The sequence below is a fragment of the Oryctolagus cuniculus genome, chromosome 3 (assembly GCF_051225735.1).
Source record: "Oryctolagus cuniculus isolate XC-2025 breed Fujian yellow rabbit chromosome 3, ASM5122573v1, whole genome shotgun sequence".
NCBI lineage: Eukaryota > Metazoa > Chordata > Mammalia > Lagomorpha > Leporidae > Oryctolagus > Oryctolagus cuniculus.
Window position 1 is genome coordinate 7,616,931 of NC_142869.1, and position 20,244 is coordinate 7,637,174.

At 62.9% G+C, this 20,244-nt stretch overlaps 2 protein-coding genes across 2 annotated transcripts in view; one reads left to right on the forward strand and one right to left on the reverse strand.

Annotated features, from left to right (window-relative positions):
- Nucleotides 1-8,225: 8,225 nt before the first annotated feature.
- PTMA (prothymosin alpha) lies at nucleotides 8,226-11,195 on the reverse strand. The gene is made up of 5 exons (XM_002712451.6): nucleotides 10,979-11,195; nucleotides 9,552-9,623; nucleotides 9,192-9,285; nucleotides 9,002-9,075; nucleotides 8,226-8,916 (listed from the first exon to the last, which is right to left on the reverse strand). The coding sequence occupies exons 1-5, from the start codon at nucleotides 11,021-11,023 to the stop codon at nucleotides 8,869-8,871; spliced, it is 333 nt and encodes a 110-aa protein (XP_002712497.1). The 5' UTR covers nucleotides 11,024-11,195; the 3' UTR covers nucleotides 8,226-8,868.
- LOC127491831 (uncharacterized) overlaps nucleotides 11,022-20,244 on the forward strand; it is a 36,845-nt gene continuing 27,622 nt past the window's right edge. Inside the window, exons 1-3 of the mRNA XM_089329713.1 lie at nucleotides 11,022-11,189; nucleotides 11,511-11,775; nucleotides 11,865-12,095. Of these exons, the coding sequence (XP_089185839.1) occupies nucleotides 11,022-11,189; nucleotides 11,511-11,775; nucleotides 11,865-12,095 (664 nt within the window). The remainder of the gene's footprint in view (nucleotides 11,190-11,510; nucleotides 11,776-11,864; nucleotides 12,096-20,244) is intronic.

Below are 20,244 nucleotides of genomic sequence, written 5' to 3' on the forward strand. Positions count from 1 at the left end.
TGCATGCAAGACCTGGATGCAGTCCCTGGCTCCCGGCTTCGGCCTGGCCCAGCCCTGGCATTACAGCCATCTGAGGAGCGAACCAGCCGATGGAAGATCTCGCTCTGTCTCTCCCTCTCTCTGTAACTCTTTCAAATAAATAAATAAATCTTTAAAAAAAGAAGAGGGCCGGCGCCGCGGCTCACTAGGCTAATCCTCCGCCGTGCGGCGGTCGGGCGCCGGATTCTGTCCCGGTTGCCCCTCTTCCAGGCCAGCTCTCTGCTGTGGCCAGGGAGTGCAGTGGAGGATGGCCCAAGTACTTGGGCCTGCACCCCATGGGAGACCAGGATAAGTACCTGGCTCCTGCCATCGGATCAGCGCGGTGCGCCGGCCGCAGCGTGCCGGCCGCGGTGGCCATTGGAGGGTGAACCAACGGCAAAGGAAGACCTTTCTCTCTCTCTCTCTCTCACTGTCCACTCTGCCTGTAAAAAAAAAAAGAAGAAGAAGAAGAAGAAATTAAAGACAGAACCTTAAAGAAACTTAAAGAAAAACCGGCCAGGGCCGCAACTCACTAGGCTAATCCTCCTACTGCGGCGCCGGCACCCCAGGTTCTAGTCCCGGTCGGGGCGCCGGATTCTGTCCTGGTTGCTCCTCTTCCAGTCCAGCTCTCTGCTGTGGCCCAGGAGTGCAGTGGAGGATGGCCCAAGTCGTTGGGCCCTGCACCCGCATGGGAGACCAGGAGGAAGCACCTGGCTCCTGGCTTCGGATCAGCGCAGCGCGCCGGCCATAACAACCATTTGGGGAGTAAACCAACGGAAGGAAGACCTTTCTCTGAGTCTCTCTCTCTAACACTGTCTAACTCTGCCTGTCAATAAAAAATAAAAAAATAATCCCGCCACTGGCCGGTAACATTGTGGTGGGATTCCTTGGGACTCTGTTCTTTGGTCATCAGATTATGCAGTAGACACAGTTCCGTCCCACCCTTTTATTCTCTTGACATTTTTAAATAAGCTTCTCCCTACGTACGCAAAGCTACTTGTAGTTCTGGAAGAAAGTGAAAAGCCGCCACACAACACACGGAACACCGGAGTTAAAAGGAAGGTTTATTTGGGAGGGGGTGGAACCAACAGGCTGGAGAGGGGAGAGAGAAAAAGAGTGTGTGCGGGAAAGCAGGTCTTAGCTTTGCAGGGAGCAGCGAATGCCGTTAGGGTGGGCATGCAGTTGACACTTGTGGCTGGGCCATTTGGTCACGTGACTTCCAGTAAGCCAGGCCGAACTTACTATACCAGATGGTGACTGGGCCAGAGCCTAAGGTGGTGCCTGGGGCTTAAGATGGTGCCTCAGCCCCATTTCACTAACAGAAAGGACACGGCCCTCCCATTAACAGGTATCTTGGTGGGGTCAGTGCTGTGGCGCAGTGGGTTAACACCCTGGCCTGAAGCGCCGGTCGATGGTTCCCGGCTGCTCCACTTCTGATCCAGCCCTCTGCTATGGCCTGGGAAAGCAGTAGAGGATGGCCCAAGTCCTTGGGCCCCTGCACTCACATGGGAGACCGGGAGGAAGTTCCTGGCTCCTGGCTTTGGATGGGCGCAGCTCTGGCCATTGTGGCCAATTGGGGAGTGAACCAGCGGATGGAAGACCTCTCTCTCTCTGCCTTTCAAATAAAATGAAAATATAGAAAAATAAAAATAATTTTCTTTCTTTTTTTTTTGACAGGCAGAGTGGACAGTGAGAGAGAGAGATAGAGAGAAAGGTCTTCCTTTGCCGTTGGTTCACCCTCCAATGGTCGCCACGGCTGGCGCACCACGCTGATCCGAAGGCAGGAGCCAGGTGCTTCTCCTGGTCTCCCATGGGGTGCAGGGCCCAAGCACTTGGGCCATCCTCCACTGCACTCCCTGGCCACAGCAGAGAGCTGGCCTGGAAGAGGGGCAACTGTGCCGGCCTGCAGCACAAAGAACCAGGTTTCCTGAAACAGAGAGTGGGAATGCAGGGACAAGGACACAAAGAATGGAGCCAAGACAAGTCCTGATCAGCAAATCCAGCAGTATTTAAACATGACCAGTTGTTTACAAGAAGGAGCACAAAATATTTACATATCAAAAAGGCTTTTAAGGTTACAAAGAGTTCCCGATAAGGTTCTTAATTATTGATTACAAGGGTACAATAAAACACTTAGGTGATAAATGCAGGTTTCAGGTGTGACTGATTATCTATATCCTCTCTTGTGAGAGGTTTAGCAGTGAGATGAGGTTCTTCTGCCTCTTCCCGGGATCTCCTTAGTCTAATTGTCTGTGCGGGGGAAGTCTCCATCCATATGTTTAAGTATAAACAAAGGGAGCACCTGTGGCTGCCCACAGGCAACCAGGACAGAATCCGGTGCCCCCACCAGGACTAGAACCTGGTGTGCTGGTGCCACAAGGCGGAGGATTAGCCTAGTGAGCCGCGGCACCGGCTAATAAAAATAATTTTCAAAGTCCTTTGTGGACATTCTTCCATCCATTGAGCGTTTGTACTGTAAGTTACTTGGCTATTTCTTGATTTATTTTTTAAATAAGTTAACTCTTTTTTAAAAGATGTATTTATTTGGGGCCGGCACTGTGGCATAGCAGCATAGCAGGCAAACCGCCTGCAGCAGCGGTTCGAGACCTGGCTGCTCCACTTCCTATCCAGCTCTCTGCTGTGGCCTGGGAAAGCAGTGGAAGATGGCCCAAGTCCTGCACCCTTGTGGGAGACCCAGAAGAAGCTCCTGGCTCCTGGTTTCAGCTTGGCTCAGCTCCAGCCATTGGGGCCATTTGGGGAGTGAACCAGAGGATGGAAGGCCTCTCTCTCTCTGTCTTTCTATAGCTTTTTCAAATAAATAAATCTTTTGAAAAATGCATGTATTGTCACTTGTTTTTATTTGAAAGGCAGAGAGAGATCTCCCATCCGGTGGTTCACTCCCCAAACGCCCAGGACGGCAGGGGCTGGGCCAGCCAAAGCCAGGAGTCTAGAATTCAATCCAGATCTCTCCCGCGGGTGGAGGGACCCAAGTACTTGAGCCATTCCTGTGCTCTGCAGGGTGTGTGTTAGCAGGAAGCCCGAATCCGGAGAGGAGCCAGGACTCTGGCCCTGGCACTCTGCGAGGCGGGATGCGGATGTCCCACGCAGAGATCGAGGGCTATGCCACCCACTCACCTCATTTTCTGCCCTGGGGTGGCTTCCTGGAAGTGGAATTCCTAGGTCAGAGCAGGTGTGCCGGCGGTGCGCCCAGCACCCAATCCGATCCTGACTGCTCCGCTTCTGATCCAGCTCCCTGCTCATGTGCTTGGGGGGGGCAGTGGAGGACGCCCCAAGTGCTTGGGCCCCTGCACCCATGCGGGAGACCTGACCTGGCCCAGCCCTGGCTGTTACAAGTATTTGGGAGTGAACCAGCAGACGGAAGAACCGTGTGTGTATGTCTCCCTCCCTCCCTCTCTGTCGTTCTTCCAAATAAACAAAAATAAATACATGCATTTTTTTTAAAGGGCACATCTTAATATCCAGGGCCCAAAATGCTTCCCAGAAAGGTCAGCACCAGTTTCTCTGCCTCGCTGTGCCCCACCTGCTAATGCCAGTGACCTCCTCTGTAACACTGCCGCGCATGCGTGAGCCCAGGGCCCCAGGCTGCCTGCCGCCAGAGAGGAGCCCCACGCAGGGTTCCCACAGCCACACGGTGGAACTGGCTCCCACAGGCATCGCCCATCTGTTCCGTCCAGCAGAGCTTCCCTGAGCCCTCGCGAGGGCCCCTGTGCAAGATCAGCTTTTTCCAGACACAGGTGTCCTTCAAGATGTTCGTGGGCTCTCCGTGAAAAAAAAAATCCAGGTCAAATAAATTTAGAGGGAGTCTTCCTCTTGGAAACTCAGCGCCCCTTGGCATGTGAAGGCCCCAGGGGGTCCCCAAGGAGAAAATCCTTTAGTGTGGCTTAGCCCAGCACGGCACCAAACAGTGGGGATCACACCTACCCTCTCTCGGGCGCACGCTGGGGCAGACAGACAGCTGGGGGACTGGCGGGCGGGCTCCGGGCTGCAGGGGGTGGGCTCTCATCCCTTGTCCAGGAGCCCCCAGAGCAATGGAGCTGGTTCACTGAGCCTGCTCCGCCAAGGCACAGCGAGAGCACTGTGAGGTCAGAGGTCACCAGGGGCTGGACCGGCAGAGATGCGAGGCAGGTGACCCCAGCCATGCCCCGTCCCGGCGGGACTCTTCGCTTCTCTGTGTGCCTCCCAATCTCTTACAAAAAGCAGGTGCAATTCAGTCAAGCGTCCCAGGGCTCCGTCTGGGTAACCAGGGGTCATGTGCCAGCTCTGAACCAGGGTGGCCAGTGGGGCCCTGACTGGCTACATCAGAAGCCTCTGTGCAACCCCCCCCCAGCTGTCTTTGGGGAGGTGGTCAGCTTGGGAGCCTGGGGTCTGCAGCCGGGCCTCCGGGTTCCAGAGGAAAGAACACACAGCCTGTCACAGCCTAGGAGGGAGGGAATTAACCAGCCACATACAGTCAGGCATCGACCCCTAACAGGAGCAGGTTCTGAGAAATGCACCGTTAGGCAGTTTTGTCCTCGCACAAACACCACCGGGCGTGCTCGGGCACATGAAGACAGCCACACACAGTCCATTAGTGCCCACCACGTCACCACCACGCGGGTGTGCCTGTCACTGGCAAGCCCAGGTTTCAGGCTCAGCTGCAGCCAGGAGCCCAAGCAGTGGCACCAGAACCCGGGGTCGCCCTCGCCCCTGGGCTCGGCTCTGCACCTCTGTGGGTGGCCCGGCTCTCAGCCTCAGTGCCACCCCCATTCCAACAACCCAAGCATCCCAAGGCTCACTCTGATTGGATGACCTGGGCCATGTGACTGCTCGGGCCAGGGGGCCTCAGGGCACTGATTGGCCAGGACGGAGCCATCTGTTCTGCCCCTGGGGCTCCACTGAGAGGGAGAGAAGAGGAAAACTGGACCCTGCTGCTGGGGGGGGGGATTATTGCCAGGAGGGTGAAGCGATGGCTGCCAGTGGCAAACATCACAGCTGTGGCCTCGCAGCTCCTGGAATCCTGGCCAGCGGCTCCTGGCTGTGAGGGCTCCGCTCTCTGCCCACCCAGAGCCTAACACCTGGGCCCTGCACAGGTGTGCGTGAACTGAGGTGGCTTCAAGTGATGGTAGCCTGATGGGGAGCCCCTGGACCACGCACCCACCAAGCCAGGGTCCCTGGCTGTGCTCCTGGAATCCAAGCCGGCCACCAGCTAGTAGCTAGGAGGAAAAAAATAGCATTGGGCCAGGCAACCTTAAAATATCTCAGCTGTGGCTGCTAACTTGGGCCGCCATCGCCTCTCTGAGCTGGGGCCAGACCTTGCCAGCAAAGCTAGGGGTCAGAGTGGTGGGCCCAGGGGGTGGGGGTGGGGGCAGCCCTGTGCCTTCCCAGGCTACAAGGGCTTGGGGAATGAGGCGACAGGAAGCCATACTGCAAACCTGAGCCACACCTGTGTCAGGAGCTGAGCTACGGGAATGTGGGAGCGAAGACAGGAGACACGTGAGACCCAACTCAGCCCGCACCGGACCACAGCAACGGTGTCTAGCAAGGCGGCAGGTGCGCTGAGGGGGCCCAGGAATCGGCAACCCAGGGAAGGCCCAGACCCCACAGAAGCCCATCTTGGCCCCAGCTCTGGGAAGGCCTGGGGTCTCCCCTCCAGGAAAAGAAAAACCAGCGGTCTGGCATTCGTGGTGCAGTTTTCGGGTTCTTTCTTTAGAAAAAAGAGAGATTTATTTATTTATTTAAGAGGCAGAGAGAGAGAGAGAGTCTTCCATCCGCTGGTTCACTTCCCAGCTGGTCACAACGGTCAGAGCGGCGCTGATCCAAAGACAGGAGCCAGGAGCTTCAATCCAGGTCTCCCGCGTGGGTGCAGGGGCCCAAGCACTTGGCCCATCTTCTACTTTCCCAGGCCAGAGCAGAGAGCTGGATCGGAAGTGGAGCAGCTGGGACTCGAACCAGCGCCCGCCCATATGGGATGCCAGCACTGCAGGCCGCAGCTTTACCCGTTATGCCACAACGCTGGCCCTTGCAGGTTACTTCTTGAAACGCTGACATACCACCTGGCCCCGCCCCGGCTGTTGCAGTCATTTAGGGAGTAAATTAGTGGATGGAAGATCTCTCTCTCTCTCTCCTTTCAAATAAATACATTTTAAAAAGAAAGGGCCATGTCACTGGGATGGAGGCCTGGAGGACGAGGGTGGGAGTGTGGCTGAGGCTCTCTCCTGGCCCAGCAGAACCCAGGGGAACCCCCTGCAGTTCCCCTGCGTCCACCAGAGGGCGCCCGCCCCTCGCAAATCTTGGGAGGTTCGCAAGCCCCGGGCGCCCTTCCAACACGGGCTCTGGGAGGCTCTGTCCTTGCCCGTGGTAGGCGCTTTGGGAGCCGGGGAAGGTGACCCCGGCCCTCAGGCAGGTCTCCAGGCGGTGGTCATGGCGTGCCAGGCCCTGCACTGGGGGAAAGTGCGTTCCGCTGGAGCAGCGAGGGCTCTGGAGGCCAAACCTTGCCTTTGGCTCAGCACAGACGTCGGTGAGCCCGGGGACCCCAGCAAGGCGGCCCTGACCTTCTTTCTGGGTAACAGTGCCCGCAGGCGGCAGCCTAAGGGCTGCATTAGACGTGGGGCCTGCGCGGCTCTTTGCCTGCCTGAGGCCTGCGTGGTGGGCGCTGGCCTTGGGAACATCTCTGATCTGAGCCAGGCTGCAGGAGCCCCGCCTGTGCAGGGTTGGGGGCCGGGCGCCCAGGGTCGAGGGTCCCTGCCCCCAAAGCCTCTCTGTCCCCGATCGCTGGACAGGGCCCCCCAGAACTCTGGTGTCTGATCTGAACAGGTAGGGAGATGCAGGGACCTTGTGTCGCCTTTTTCCTTTCTTTAAGATTTATGTATTTGAAAGAGCAAGAGAGATCTCCACTCCCCCAAGTGCTCCCAACAGCCAAGACTGGGCCAGGCCAAAGCCAGGAGCCAGGAGCTTGGTGGCAGGGCCCAAGCACTGGGGTCATCTTCCGCTGCTTTCCCAGGCGCATTAGCAGGGAGCCGGATTGGAAGTGGAGCAGCTGGGACTCGAACTCTATGGGGTTCCAGCTTAACCCGCTCTGCCACCCACCACATCGGCGCCTGCTGCTGTCTCAAGTGCACCCGTCTCTCCCCAAACCCTGACGCTGCAGACACCACGCTGCAAAGCTCTCCCGCTTGCACTCCACGGCATCCTCCATTGCTACCTTGGATCTGACCTGAAAGCGTTGCCTCTCTGGGCCGCTGACGCCCTGCCTGCTAGCCTCACCCTCAGCACCTCCTTCCCCGGGAAGCCTCCACCCTTTGCCCAAGGCACACACCAGTTGCCTGCCTGGCAGGAGCTAAGCAGGGGCTTGGCACTTAGCACACAGTGGGGACCCAGGATGGTAGTGGGGGGGAAGGGCTGGGATGCCGGGATCTACCCATAATGCCGTTTGCGCCTTCCCCCCAACCACAGCCGTCAGCTGTTGAGGCAAGACCAGTTGTGGGGACTGGAGGTCGGAGGCCCAGGCACACGCGGCTTCAGTGCCCACTGCCTGCGGGAGACAGGAGCACCCTGGGCCCCTCCTGTACCCCCACCCCCACCCCCACGATGACTCTCTGGGCCCCCCGCAGCCCCTCCACACGCTGGGCAGGAGGCTCCCAGGAGCTGTGAACAATTCACCTCCCAGCTGAGGCCTGTCCCTGGGAACCCCGATCTCCATCCTGTGCCTCAGTCCAGCAGGGGGGACTCTGCCTAAGCGACCCCCGGGGCCGTCATCCCTGGTGGGCTCCCACCACCTCCCTGAGGCCAAGTCCTCCCACTCACAACCCGTGTCCGCTCAGCAGTGGGCCTGCCCACACACCAAGGGGCGTTAACTCATCCTTCCTCCAGGGCAACCAGAGCTTGGCTCCAAGGGCGCCCAGGAAAGGAAAGCCAAGTCCTAGACAGACACCACGCGCCACCACCAGGGGGAGCCAGGACAGCAGACACCACGCGCCACCACCAGGGGGAGCCACTGCCTGGCGGAGCCACAGGGCGAGGCCTCGGTTCAGCCTGGGCTCTGCGGAGCCGTGGCCCAACAAGTGGCCGGGGCTGCGGACACCTCCTAGGCCTGGGCGTTGGGACTCCCGTCGCCCCAGCACAACCTGTAGCAAGCAGCCCCCCAGGCCCCCGGGGGACCCTCCCAGGTCCCACCCCCCTCCCCAAAGAAGCAGGCAGAGACAGCTCTGTTAGAACAACTCAGCAAAATAAAATTCCGGTTTATTGTTGGACAACATTGTTTCACACATACATCAAACAGGCCAAAAAAAATAAACAGCAACTTCATAGACAAAAAAAGGAAAAAAAGAAACCTTTTATCTTTGGCCTTTTTAACCATCTCATACAAACCAACTACTTATAGTACAGCTAAGTACATACACAAAAAAAGTTACTGGAATGCTCGGAATAAGATTGTTTTTTTGTTGTCGTTTTTGCTTTTTTTACAAGGTTTTTTTTCTCCTTTGAGATTAGAATGAACATGGTCACACCACAAGTAAAGTCAGAAGTAGGACAGAGGACGCTCGAAGGCTGGTCTGGTCATCCGAGATCATTAAAAATGGCTGACCCCTAACAATATGTACAAAAATATAAAATGTAAATAAAAAATACAAACAAATTTTCCTTTTTAAAGTACTTTTAAGAAAGAAAGCAGGGCCTGGAGTTTGGTGCTGTCCCTCCCCTGTTGCGAATTCACTGGGTTTGTGGGCGTGAGCGCTGCGTCCGCAGGGGCGCGGGCGGCCTCTACTCGGAGGTGACCACGTTGGGGGAGACGGGAGTGAGGGTGGAAGGTCACGGCGGCCTCGGGTTCACGGGTGCCTTCTGCCTTGCGGTCTAGTCATCCTCGTCGGTCTTCTGCTTCTTGGTGTCCACGTCGTCCTCCTGGGCAGAGACGCGGGGTGGCACTCAGCTCGGGCCTCGGACACCCACAGGCCCGGAGCCCGCCCCTGCCCCGGGGGGCACCCACCTCGTCATCCTCAGCTGCCCGCTTGCCTGTAGCCGCCTCGGCCTCCTCGTCTTCGTCTCCGTCCTCTTCCTCACCTGGGGAAGGCCCAGGTGAGCGCCGGATGCCGGCGGCACTGAGTCCCCCCAGCCCCCCAGCCCAGGGCCAGGGCTCGCGTCTCGGCCGTGCGGCCGCCCTCCCCGGGGCTACTCACCATCGCCCTCTTCCTCCTCCTCTTCCTCCTCGCCACCTTCCTCCTCTTCCTCGTCTACCTCGTTGTCCGCCTCCTGCTCCCCGTTCTCCTCATTCTTCCCGGGAATGAGACCGCGCGTCAGCGCTGCCGAGCGGACCCCGGCCCCTGCCCGCCGCCCCCTGCCCCGGCCCAGCCTCGTCCAGCCCGGCCCCCGCCGTCCTCCTCCCCCGAGCGCGGGCGCACGCTCACGGCGTGGCCGCGGCGGAACGAGACCCGCGCGTCAGCGTCGCCGAGCGGACCCCGGCCCCTGCCCGCCGCCCGCCGCCCCCCGCCCCGGCCCAGCCTCGTCCACCCCGGCCCCCCGCCCCGGCGCACACTCACGGCGTTGCCGTTGGCGGGGGCGTCTCTCCCATTCTCCGCCTCCTCCACCACTTCCTTCTTCTCCTTCAAGTCCTTCGGGAACAGGGCAGCCGGGGCTTAGCGGCCCGGGAGTCCCCTCTGCCCCCCGATCCCGCGCGCCCGTCCCGCGCGCCCAGCGGCTGCGCAGCCCCGAACCCGCCGGGCCGGGCGGACGGCCCGCACCTGCACCCGCCCCCCGCCGGCTCGCTCCGCCCCCGGCCCGGCGGGGACGGCGACAGGTACGCGCCACAAATAAGGCCCGCGACCGAGGCGGGCGCCGCTGCGGGGAGACTCCCGCCCTCGGCCGCGGCAGGACCCTGCACACCGACCCTGGCCCCCGCGTCGTCGAGGGACGCCCCCCGCCCAGGGCCAGGCAGCTCCCACCCCGGCCGGCCCCGCACTGCACCCGGCCCGCGTCCCGGAAGGCCCCGCGCCACCCGCGCCCCGCCAACTTCTCCCGCACGAACGCCCCGGGGCACCTGCCGGCCCGGACCCCGGCGCCGCCCGCTCCCGCCCCCTGGCGGCCGAGGCCCCGGGGAGCGGGTGGGGGCGGGGAGGTCGTGGCGCGCGCAGGCGCCACCCCCGCCCGGCGCACTCGGCGCGGGCCTCGGCACGCACCGCGCGCACGGAGCACGTGGCCCGGGCGGCCAAGTGCACCCCCGGCCCGCGGGACACCGGGCCCGGGGCGCCCCCCGCCGCCGCCCGCGCCTCTGCATTTGGCGGGCAAAGTCCCGCGGGAGGCCGCGCCGGAGTCGCGGGGATGGAGACAGCCCGCGCCCCGGGGCCGGCGCCTCCCGCGGGGCTTCACCCCGCAGGCCCGCGGCCGCTGAGGCCCCGCGCCCGGCCGCGGCGCGCTCCGCCTGGGGAGTCGCCCCTGGGAGAGGCGGAGGTGACGCCAAGGTGACTCGCGCCGGGCCCCGCAGGGTGGGGAGCGGGAGCGCGGGACCTGGGCGCCGGGGCCCCGCAGCTGCACGTCCCGCCGCCGCCGCCGCGCCCGGCGCGGGCAGCCCCTCCGCGCCCCGTCCCAGCCCGCCCGCCACGGGCCCGCCGCAGCGCGCCAAACCCCGGCGGCCCGGCGCCCGAACAAAGAGCGGCGCGGCGCGGCCGCCGCCACTTCCCGCAGCCGGCCCGCGCTGCACACGCGCCCCGCGCACTTCCGACTCCCGGCGCGCTCGAGTTTCAAAGTTCCTCCCGCGCGCCCCTTCTCCTCACGCCGCCGGCCGCCGGCCACACAAGTTCCGGGTCCCCGCCGCGAGCCCCGCGCGCCGCCCCGGCCCGCACCGCCGGCCACGCCGCCCGCCCGCCGCGCCGCCCCCTCCCCCGCGCACACAAAGAGCGGGACGCGCGGGGCCGCCGTCGCCGTGAGGCGAACCGCGGACCCCGAGGGCGCGGGCGGCGGCCAGCCTCACCTTGGTGGTGATCTCGGAGCTGGTGTCCACGGCCGCGTCGGACATGGTGGGGCACGCCGGGGATCCGAGGCAGCGGACTCGAGAGAAAGCGGGCGTTCGGGGGCTCTGGCGACAAAGCTGCCGGAGTCCGCGGCGGCGGCGGCGGAGGCGGATGCGGCGAGCGGGGAGCCGGGCCCGGGAACAATGCAAAGATGGCTTTTCAGAGCAGCCAGTGGGGGACTCACGCGGCGCCAGAACCTTTAATATAGATTAGTGGGCGGCCCTCGGCGCCCTCTGCCCGCACGCTATTGGCTGAGCGCGGGGAGCGGGCGTCCGCTCATTGGCTCGAATCCGAACAATGGGCAAGCGTGCTTAAAGCGGCAGTGCCTCGGCGCGTCCCGCGCTGCGCAGTCGCCGGCCGTCCTGTCATTCAGGGCGCGAGTCGGCCGGGGCTCGGCGGCGCCGCCGCGGCCGCGGGGGAGGGGCTGCGCGCGCGGGCGCGTGCTCGGGGCGCGCGCTCCCGCCGCTGTTTTCGCTGGGGCTGCTGACGCAGAAAGCCAAAGCGCGGCAAAGCGGCCCGCCCAGCCCCCCGCGCCGCTGCTCGGAAGGAGGGGGAGGGGAGCGGCGGCCGCGCACGACGGCTGCCAGCGAGGGGGAGGGGAAGGGGTGCGGGCCGCGCTCGCCCCGGGCTGTGCCCTGCGGGGACGCCCGCCCCCGCGACACCACAGCCGGGCCCCGTCGGCCGGGCCCCGTCCCCGCGCGAGTGGACGGACGCCTCACGACGAGCGGCGGGCCGCCCGCGCGCCCCGGGCCGCCCCGTCCGCGTCTCACGTCGCCCCCTCCCGCCCCGGCGCCCGCGTCCCGAGGGTGCGGGACCGTGACCCTGTCGCCCCCCGCCCGTCCCTAGACGGCCGTCCGTCGCCCGCGCCAGCCGACGAGCGGGCCCCGTGCCAGAGACGCGATGCTGGGTGCGGGATCCTGCCCTCGAGCGGGACGACTCCCGCGCTTCGCAGCGCCCGGCACCACAGCCATGGGCTGCGGCCGTCGCCGTCGCGAAGCCCTGAGGGCAGCCGCCTCCCGGGGTCCCGCCCGGCCATCGAGTCTGCCCCCCTCCCGTCCCATTTCGGGGCTGCGACGAGTACGGGGACACTGCGGGGAGGCGGGCGGAGGGCGGCCGTCCGTCAGACAAGCTGGGGTAGTCCTTGGGGGCTCCTTGAAATTTGGGGAGCCATTGAGGGGACCACGCGGAGCCCCGAGAAGGGAACCATCATGTAGCCACACTCAAGATGGCGTCGAGCTCGGCAAGCGTGGCGTGACGTGGCGATCCAACCCACGCACACGATCCGAAAACCGTACGACAGCCGCTGCTAATCGCCACCGCAGCTGACTGTCGAGCTACGAAGTCTGCTGTGTGGAAGCAAACACTGGAATAGGTGGGAAGGTAGTCCAGAAAAATGCCTGTGCCACACACAAGATGGCGACAGATGGCGATCGTCCCTGTGCTGCCAGAAGGGGGCGCCCGACACGGTAGGCGGGACTCCGGAGAAACGAGCTCGCACTGGCTGAGAGTGGCGGGCGAACACAAAGTTGACGCTTTGCGTCCTGCCATTGGCGGACGCTGCCGTCCGTCTCCTGGGGCGGCTGATCTGGGAGTGAGGAAAACCCGGAGCCTGGGATCGTGGAGAGAGGACGGATGCCAAATTTCCGCGGGGCTTGAAGTCTAGGGCGAAAAGAGAGACGGAGGCGCCCTTGTGTGCTTCCCTAGGTCACGGGCGAGCTGGTCCCACCCCCAGCGCGAGCCCCCCACCCTGGGCTGCGCTAGAAACGGGCGCGCAGCCCGGGCGCCCCCAGGCTGGGTGCCCTCCGCCCCCTGTCCCGCACGCGTCGGGGCCGCAGCGCCTCCCGCGTGTGCCAGTCTGGCTGCGGGCCCGTGGGGCGCTCCCGGGAGACTTGACTGAGGGGCAGGTGCCGCCCCCCCCCCCGCGCGCGCGCCCAGCGGGCGCCGTCCGGTCCCGGCGAGCCCCCGCCCTGGCCCGAGGCGCCCCCGGGCTGGAGGTGGGGTTCTCCTCGGGGTGGGCGCGCGCCAGCCCTGAGCACGCTGCGGCCGGTGTCCCCGAGGGCCGCGCGCCCAGCCCGCTCTTTGTTCGGCGCCCTCGCTGCGGCTGTCTGTTCCTGCACCGCCGCCGCCGCGCCCGAGCCCCAGCTCTCGGGCCGCCCGTCCCCGCGCCGCCGACACGAAGCTCCGGTTCCTCGCCGGGGCATTGTTCCGGCCGCGGAACCGGGAGGCGGCGAGGGCTGGGCCCGCGCCACATCTCGGCCCTGGAGGCTTCCTCCCCGACGGGACGGGGAGGGGGGCGTCGCCGCGGCCGCTGTGGGGGCTGGGTGAATGTGAATTTCCCTCGGAAAGCTGCTTTGCCTGACCTCGCCGGAGCACCCCGCTGTGCTTACAAAATGGGTGCGCAAGGCCCAAGGCCACCCAGTTACGCAGGCACCGCAGGGAGCCTTGTATGCTTACACGGCGGGGAGGGGGGGGGCACGACGGGCTTGAGTGGACCCCACTGATGTTTCTTGAGTCAAAACCAGCTGAAACCCACTTCTGCCGGTTCCAGCCTCTTAACACGGTGTCCACTTGCTTGTCACAAATTGAAAAAGTAGACGCAGGGGGTATAGTAAGGTCCTGGAGCTGCGGTTGGCGAAAGTGGACTCCCTGGCGCCTCCTCTCCGGGGGGTGTGGCTCTGGCCGCCCCTGCCTGGTGGGGTCCTTGGGCCCCTCTTCTGTTGCTGCAGGGGCTCTTCATCCAGCCCCACCCTGGGAAAGGTCCAGCCGCTGCTCCCCAGGGTGCATGTGTCACAGGTCAGGTGCTTGGGGGCCTTGCCCCTCTGAACCGCGGTGCCCTGCTGGGCTGCATTTCCGGCCCAGGTCTGAGCACTGGACTTGGGTGAGAGGCCCCGATGGCCTGCAGGCCAGTTTTGCTTTCAGGGAATCGTCACGGGGACACCTCTGGGTTACCTGCATTCCGTCCACCAGGCCCACAGACCTGTCCCTGCCCAGCCCCGGTCACGTTTGTCTCAACTGCCTGCCCTGTGGGCACTGAAATGTCCAACCTAGGCCCGTTCCTCCGCTGCTCCAGTGTGTTCCTAATTGCTTAGCTCGCAAATCTGCTTGATTCTTGGAAAACCAGGCCAAACTGTCCATGCTGGTTACAACTGCCTGGGTTCGACGTCCGACCGGGTCACAGGTGAGCTGTGTGCAACCGGCTTACCTGTAACACTGGGCAGGCATGACAGTACCCACCTCGCGGGGTCCCTGTGGGCACGAATGAGTTAATGTGCAGAAATGTGCAAAGTGTCTGGCTCATGTAGCGGGGAGGTGGCCGTGCTCTGGGGACTCCCTCGTCCAGAGGCCATCTGTACCTGAGTGGGCTGGTCTTCCGTGTCTGCAGGGCTCTGGACAAAGGAACAATGTCTTCCACAGCTTCTCCCCACGCTCGGTGGCAATGGAGGGTGCTGGCCGTTGGGTTTCGAATCCTACGATGCGGTGCCCGACACGCTTGGCAGCCCCGCAGGCCTCGGAGGAATGAGAGCGAGCCTAGGAGGCCACTGGAGTGGGCCCAGCCTCGGACCCCGCCTTCCCGCCCTGGCAGAGCCCAGGAGTTTCAGGCTGTGGCTTCCTCGCCCAGGCGTAAGGGCCTTCGAGCTGCCAGGGGCCTTTCAACCCTCCCGCCTGGCGCGCCTGGCGGCCTGGATTGCGTAAGAGCCACCCCCCCCCCCCCCAGCCGCCCTCTCTGCACACGTCCGGGCCTGCCCGTTCTCCTGGAGAGCTGGGCCAGAGGCCCGGCTCCTGGTCCCCGCACAGGTCTGGCCACCCCGGGAGGCTCCTGCCTGGCAGGGAGTGGGTGGGTGGGGACCATCTCTGGACACTCAGAGCCGGCCTGCAAGCCGCTGCCAAGGCCTGTGGAGCCCGGGAAGGAGCCAGGGAGGTGAGTGTGCCTGCGATACCTTGGCGGCTCTGGGAATCCCTGTCCCCTCCACAGGTCCGTGCCGGTGGCACGGCTCACGCTCCGTGGAGTTTGGCTTAAGCTTTGGTTACCATTTGCGAGTGGGTGGGCCCAGCCTCTCAGTGGCAGAAGGCGCTGCTGGGAGGAGCGTGAGAGCTGGCACGCACCTGGGCGCTACCTGGGAGAGCGGCGCACCTGAGGCAGGGCGGGATGCCTCTGCGGACCAGCGGACTGGGCTGCAAACCTCCACCCCCGCCCCTCGCTGCCACCTGCCCCCACCACCGCGCCATGGGAGGCCCCCAGTGAAGTACCAGGCCGGCAGGCCCAGCCCAGGGAGCTCACCCTTCCCTGCTCACCTGAGACAGTTTTTTCCACCTCCCTCCACCGCAGGCAGACAGGTCCCTTCCACTCTTGTTTGGGGTCACAGGACCCGCCAGGACTTGGTCCCCTCTTAGCTAAGGGGCACACACACCCAGGGTGACCCCGTCCCAGCTTGCCAGGGACGAAGGGGCCTCGGGCTGCAGCCAGCAGACTCCGCGGCAACCCGGGGCGTGTTTGTCGGTCACTGTGGTCCGGTCGTTATTCGTGCTGGGAAGAATGACATTCCTGAAGGAATCTGTAACCACTGCCAGGAGGAGGCCCACGGCCTTGGATGCAGCAACGGATGCTGCGTGCCCTGCCCTCAGAGCCCGGGGGCTGGAGCTGGAAGGACCCCAGAGCATTTGGCCAGCACATGGCACAGCGGAAGGATTGAGGGGCTTAGGCAGATCACAGAGAGCCGGCGGCAGCGGGACCTCCCACGTGCTCCGGGAGGCCTGTCAGTCGCCTCCCAGCCTGGAGGGCTGCTCACAGAGACCCACTGGTCTCCAGATCCGGGCGGGGATCCGGGCGGGCAAGCACTTCTAGTACCCGGAGGAGATGTCTCAGGCTCATCTCAACAAACCTCCTGGTCCAGGGGTCCCCGGGGGGCCGAGGGGGCTCAGAGAGAGGAAAGCCGGCGCTCCTGTACCTGAAGGGGCCGCCCCGGGCTTTCCCCAGCTGTAGCCAGCTCTCCAGAGCCAGCGCGCAGTCGGGGCCAGGCCTGGCGCCGTGACCCCTGACCGGCCGCCCCGTGCAGATCTCTTCCTGGCCGTGCCGCCTTGTTGCTGTTGGGATGCTCCAAGCGTTACCTCAAGGCCTCAGCTGCCGGCAGGGTCTCCGAACCCCCAGCTTGCTGAACGGAAGGCGTAAGGCTCAGATCCCAGCAGAGCTGCCGTGTCCACCCTGACCTGGACTGCTCAGGGCGCGGAGCTCTGGGGTACCGAGTCCTTGGCCAAGCAGGGCGGTGTGAATCACCTCCACATTAATCCGTGTCCTCTGGGGGCCTGCGGCATATGCTGGAGGTTTCCCCCATTAAGAGGGCTGGAGGCAGGCGTGTGGTGCAGTGGTTAAGATGTGGCTCAGTTCACTTGTATCCCATGTCCGAGTGCTGGGTTCGAGTGCTGGCTCCGCTCCCAGTTCCAGCTTCCTGATGTTACAGGATGCAGCAGGTGATGGCCCAAGTAGTCCCAGCTGTTGCAGGCATTTGGGCGGCGAACCAACGGATGGGAGGTCTCTCTCTGCCTTTCAAATAAATTGTAAACATGTAAGGGCCAGAGTTGTGGCACAGTGGGTAAAGCTGCCACCTGCAAAGCCGGCATCCCATATGGACACCAGTTCAAGACCTGGCTGCTCCAGTTCTGATCCCGCTCCCTGCTAATGTGCCTGTGAAAGCAGCAGAAGATGGCCCAAGTGCTGGGCCCCTGCACCCACATAGGAGACCTGGGAGAAGCTCCTGGTCCTGGCTTTAGCCTGGCCCAGCAAATGGAAGATTCTCTCTCTCTCTCTCTCTCTCTCTCTCTCTCTCTCTCTCTCTCTCTCCCTTTCAAATACATAACATAAATCTTTTATAAAGAATTTAAATTTTATCTTAAAAAAGGAAATGATTGCTCAGTTGCTCCTAGTATCGCACTAAGTCCCCTTCCCGGGGCATTCTCAGTACCACAGGAGAATGGAGGTGACCCCAGCCTGTTTCACCGACTGCACCTGCCTGCAGGGGGGCGGTGGGAAGTGTCCAGGTGAAGACGCTGAGCCCAAAGCCTGGCCCTGCTCCGGAACACAGCCCCTGGTCCTGGCCCTGCTCAGGAACGGAGCCCCGGGCCTGGCCCTGCTCAGGAACACAGCCCCTGGGCCTGGCCCTGCTCAGGAACACAGCCCCTGGGCCTGGCCCTGCTCAGGAACGGAGCCCCTGGTCCTGGCCCTGCTCAGGAACGGAGCCCCTGGGCCTGGCCCTGCTCAGGAACGGAGCCCCTGGGCCTGGCCCTGCTCAGGAACGGAGCCCCTGGGCCTGGCCCTGCTCAGGAACGGAGCCCCTGGGCCTGGCCCTGCTCAGGAACGGAGCCCCTGGTCCTGGCCCTGCTCAGGAACGGAGCCCCTGGTCCTGGCCCTGCTCAGGAACGGAGCCCCGTGGTCCTGGCCCTGCTCAGGAACAGAGCCCCTGGGCCTGGCTGCTCCACGCTCCACACCGCCTTCCACCCCACCCCCACCGCCACTGACATCAGCCCTGAAAACTCAGAGACCAGGGCAGCCAAGAGTCCTTCCTGGTGCAAGGGGGTCTTAGGTAAGAGTTGGGGAGAGAGCCCAGGGGTGAGCGAGGCCAACTCCAAGCAGAGACGTTGTCCATCTCCCCCTCCCGCCTCACAGCACTCTCGAGCTCCTGGTGGGCAGCAGCGCTGGGTTTGAACCCAGGCAGCCTGGCACTGCGGCTGCTGCTTCCTTCACTGCCTGGGTCAACAGTGAGCCCACGGCTGGGGCCGGCACTGTGGCACAGGCGGTTAAGTGCCACGTGGGGTGTGGCATCCCGGATGGACAGTGGTTTGAGTCCCCACTGCCCCACTTCCAATCCAGCTCCCTGCTAATGCACCTAGGAAGGCAGTGGAAAGAGGCCCAGGTACTGTGGCCCCTGCACCCAGGTGGGAGGCCTGGAAGAAGCTCCAGGCTCTTGGCTTCAGCCTGGCCTGGCCCAGCCTGAGTTGATGCGGCCACTGGGGAGTGAACCAGCAGACAGAAGATTCTCTTTAACGCTGCCTTTCAAATAAATAAATCTTGAAGAAAAAAAAAGAAGCTACCCCACCCCCGTCAGGTCTGGTCCCTCACAGCACTGGGGCTCCTCTGTTGCCGGTGAGGACTTCCCTTCACACGCTGAAGCCCCCTCCGGGCACTGGTGGCAGAGGGCAGGGTGTTGAGCAGCTGTGCGTTACCCAAGGCAGCCAGAAAGCCTGCTAAGCACCAGGTACTCCGCGGCGTCCGGAGACAGGTGGGGGCCTCTGCCCTGAACCCTTTCCCAGGCTGGTGTTCCCGATGGCCTTGCTCTAGGGCTGCAGACCTGGAAGTACAGCCCTGTGCAATGCTCCTTTTAAAGGAAGCCATGGGCACCAAGGGCAGCCCCTCCTCTGAGGACCGCCCCTCGCCTGCCTCCTCCAGGGCTTGGCGCTGCAAGCCCTCTCACCTCTGGCAGGCGCTGTGGTGCGGCAGGTTGAGTCACCTCCCGGGGTTGCCGGCATCCACATCAGTGGATCAAGTCCCGCCTCCCTCCCCTCCAGCTTCCTGCTCTGCACCCCGGGCCCATGCAGACCAGGGCCCCAGTCCTTGGACCTCTGCCATCCATGGGGAGGACCACGATGGAGTTCCTGGCTCCTGGCTTTGGCCTGGCCCACCCCTGGCTGTTGCAGTTTTTTGGGAGTAAAGCAGTGGACAGCAGATTGATTCTCTCTCTCTCTCTCTCTCTCTCTCTCTCTGCCTTTAAGATAAGTAACAGTAGATAAAGTGTGATGGAGGTCCCAGAAGTCTTTTGGTATAATGCACTGGTTAACTAGCTGGGAATGTATGCAGAATTCCAAACATCATGTTGCACCCAATAAAGCAGTATCAATTTAAATAAATAATAAAAATGTTTTTTAAAAAAATCTCTTGATCTTCAGCTGCCATTTATTTTTACTGGGAAGAGCTGAGCTTCTCCTGAATAACTGCTTTCATGTTTGCTTTATGGTCTCTCCAGGTCTTGCAGCTGAAGGCGTCTGTCTGGGCGGCAGGGAGCTCAGAGCCCCCCTTGGGTATTAGCTCCCAGCTCCACTGCACCCCAAGGCTGACAGCAGCACCTGGCCCTACCCCAGCTCCCCTGGGGCTCCTCCCCTTCTTTCTTAGCCCAACTTTGTCATTTTTTTCCCTGTTAAGTATTTCTATAAATTATAGAACCGAGGCCTAAATTAATTAAAGTGGTGATTAATTAACCAAACCAGAGCCCTTTATCCCAGGTTCTGTCATTTAACCCACACTAACCCAGGGAGGCGGCCCGCCGTGGGGAAGAGGAGCTCCGGGGGCCACCGCCCCCAGCCCTCCCCAGCACCCCCACCCTACAGAGCTTGGTGGCTCTGTCCCTTCCTGCATTTCCCCTCCATCCTAGGGTGGGGAGGGGCGGGGTGGGTACTTCCCAAGAGACTGTCAAGTCCACTCTGCTATGCACGGCAGGTTAGGCTGCCACTTGCAGTACTGAGGCATACCCTGTCAGAGCGCCAGTTCTAATCCCAGCTGCTCCACTTCCAATCCAGCTCCCTGCTGACGGCCTGGGAAAGCAGCAGAGATGGCCCAAGCCCTCGGGCCCCTGCACCCACGTGAGAGGCCCAGATGGAGTTCCAGGTTCTGGCTTTGGCCTGGCCCAGCCCTGGCCATTGTGGCCATTTGGGAAGTGAACCAGCCAATAGAAGATAGCTCTCTCTCTCTTTCTCTCTGTCACTCTGCCTTTCAAATAAATAAACAAATAAACAATTTTTTTTTAAGTTCACTGCATTATTTAGTCAGGGAGGGGTGGCAAATCCACCATCCCCACCCCTGCCATGGTGTCTACCCCAAACAGTTCGGCTTTGGCCTTTGCCTCCACACAGACGCACCTGGCCCTGGGGATCAGCCCAGCCTTAAGGAAGCCAGTACCATGTTCCCAGAGCAAGCAGGAGAGGCCCAGACCCCACTGCCCCTTCCCTGGGCCCCTCGACTTGAGCATGCCGGGCTGGGTGCAGGCCAGCACCCTGGAGACCCAAAGGCAGGCTGCCTGGCAAGCCCTAGTCCACAGAGCAAGCTCTCCAGGGCGGGCCTGGGCCCCGAGGGGCTTGCATATCCCAGTGGAATGCAGTGGCCCACCCCCACCCCACCCCTCCCCTCCCCACCCCCGCTGCGGCCCCCCCCCCCCCCCCGCACTGAGGCTGGGGGCATTTGTGT

Bases quoted from the DNA above. Each gene is read 5' to 3' on its own strand.
- PTMA (XM_002712451.6), bottom strand. From the start codon at position 11,023: ATGTCCGACGCGGCCGTGGACACCAGCTCCGAGATCACCACCAAG. The intron at 9,076-9,191 runs GTGAGTAGCCCC...GGCCTTCCCCAG, and splicing joins GGAGGAGGAAGAGGGCGATG to GTGAGGAAGAGGACGGAGAC. The intron at 8,917-9,001 runs GTGGGTGCCCCC...GTCTCTGCCCAG, and splicing joins GGGCAGCTGAGGATGACGAG to GAGGACGACGTGGACACCAA.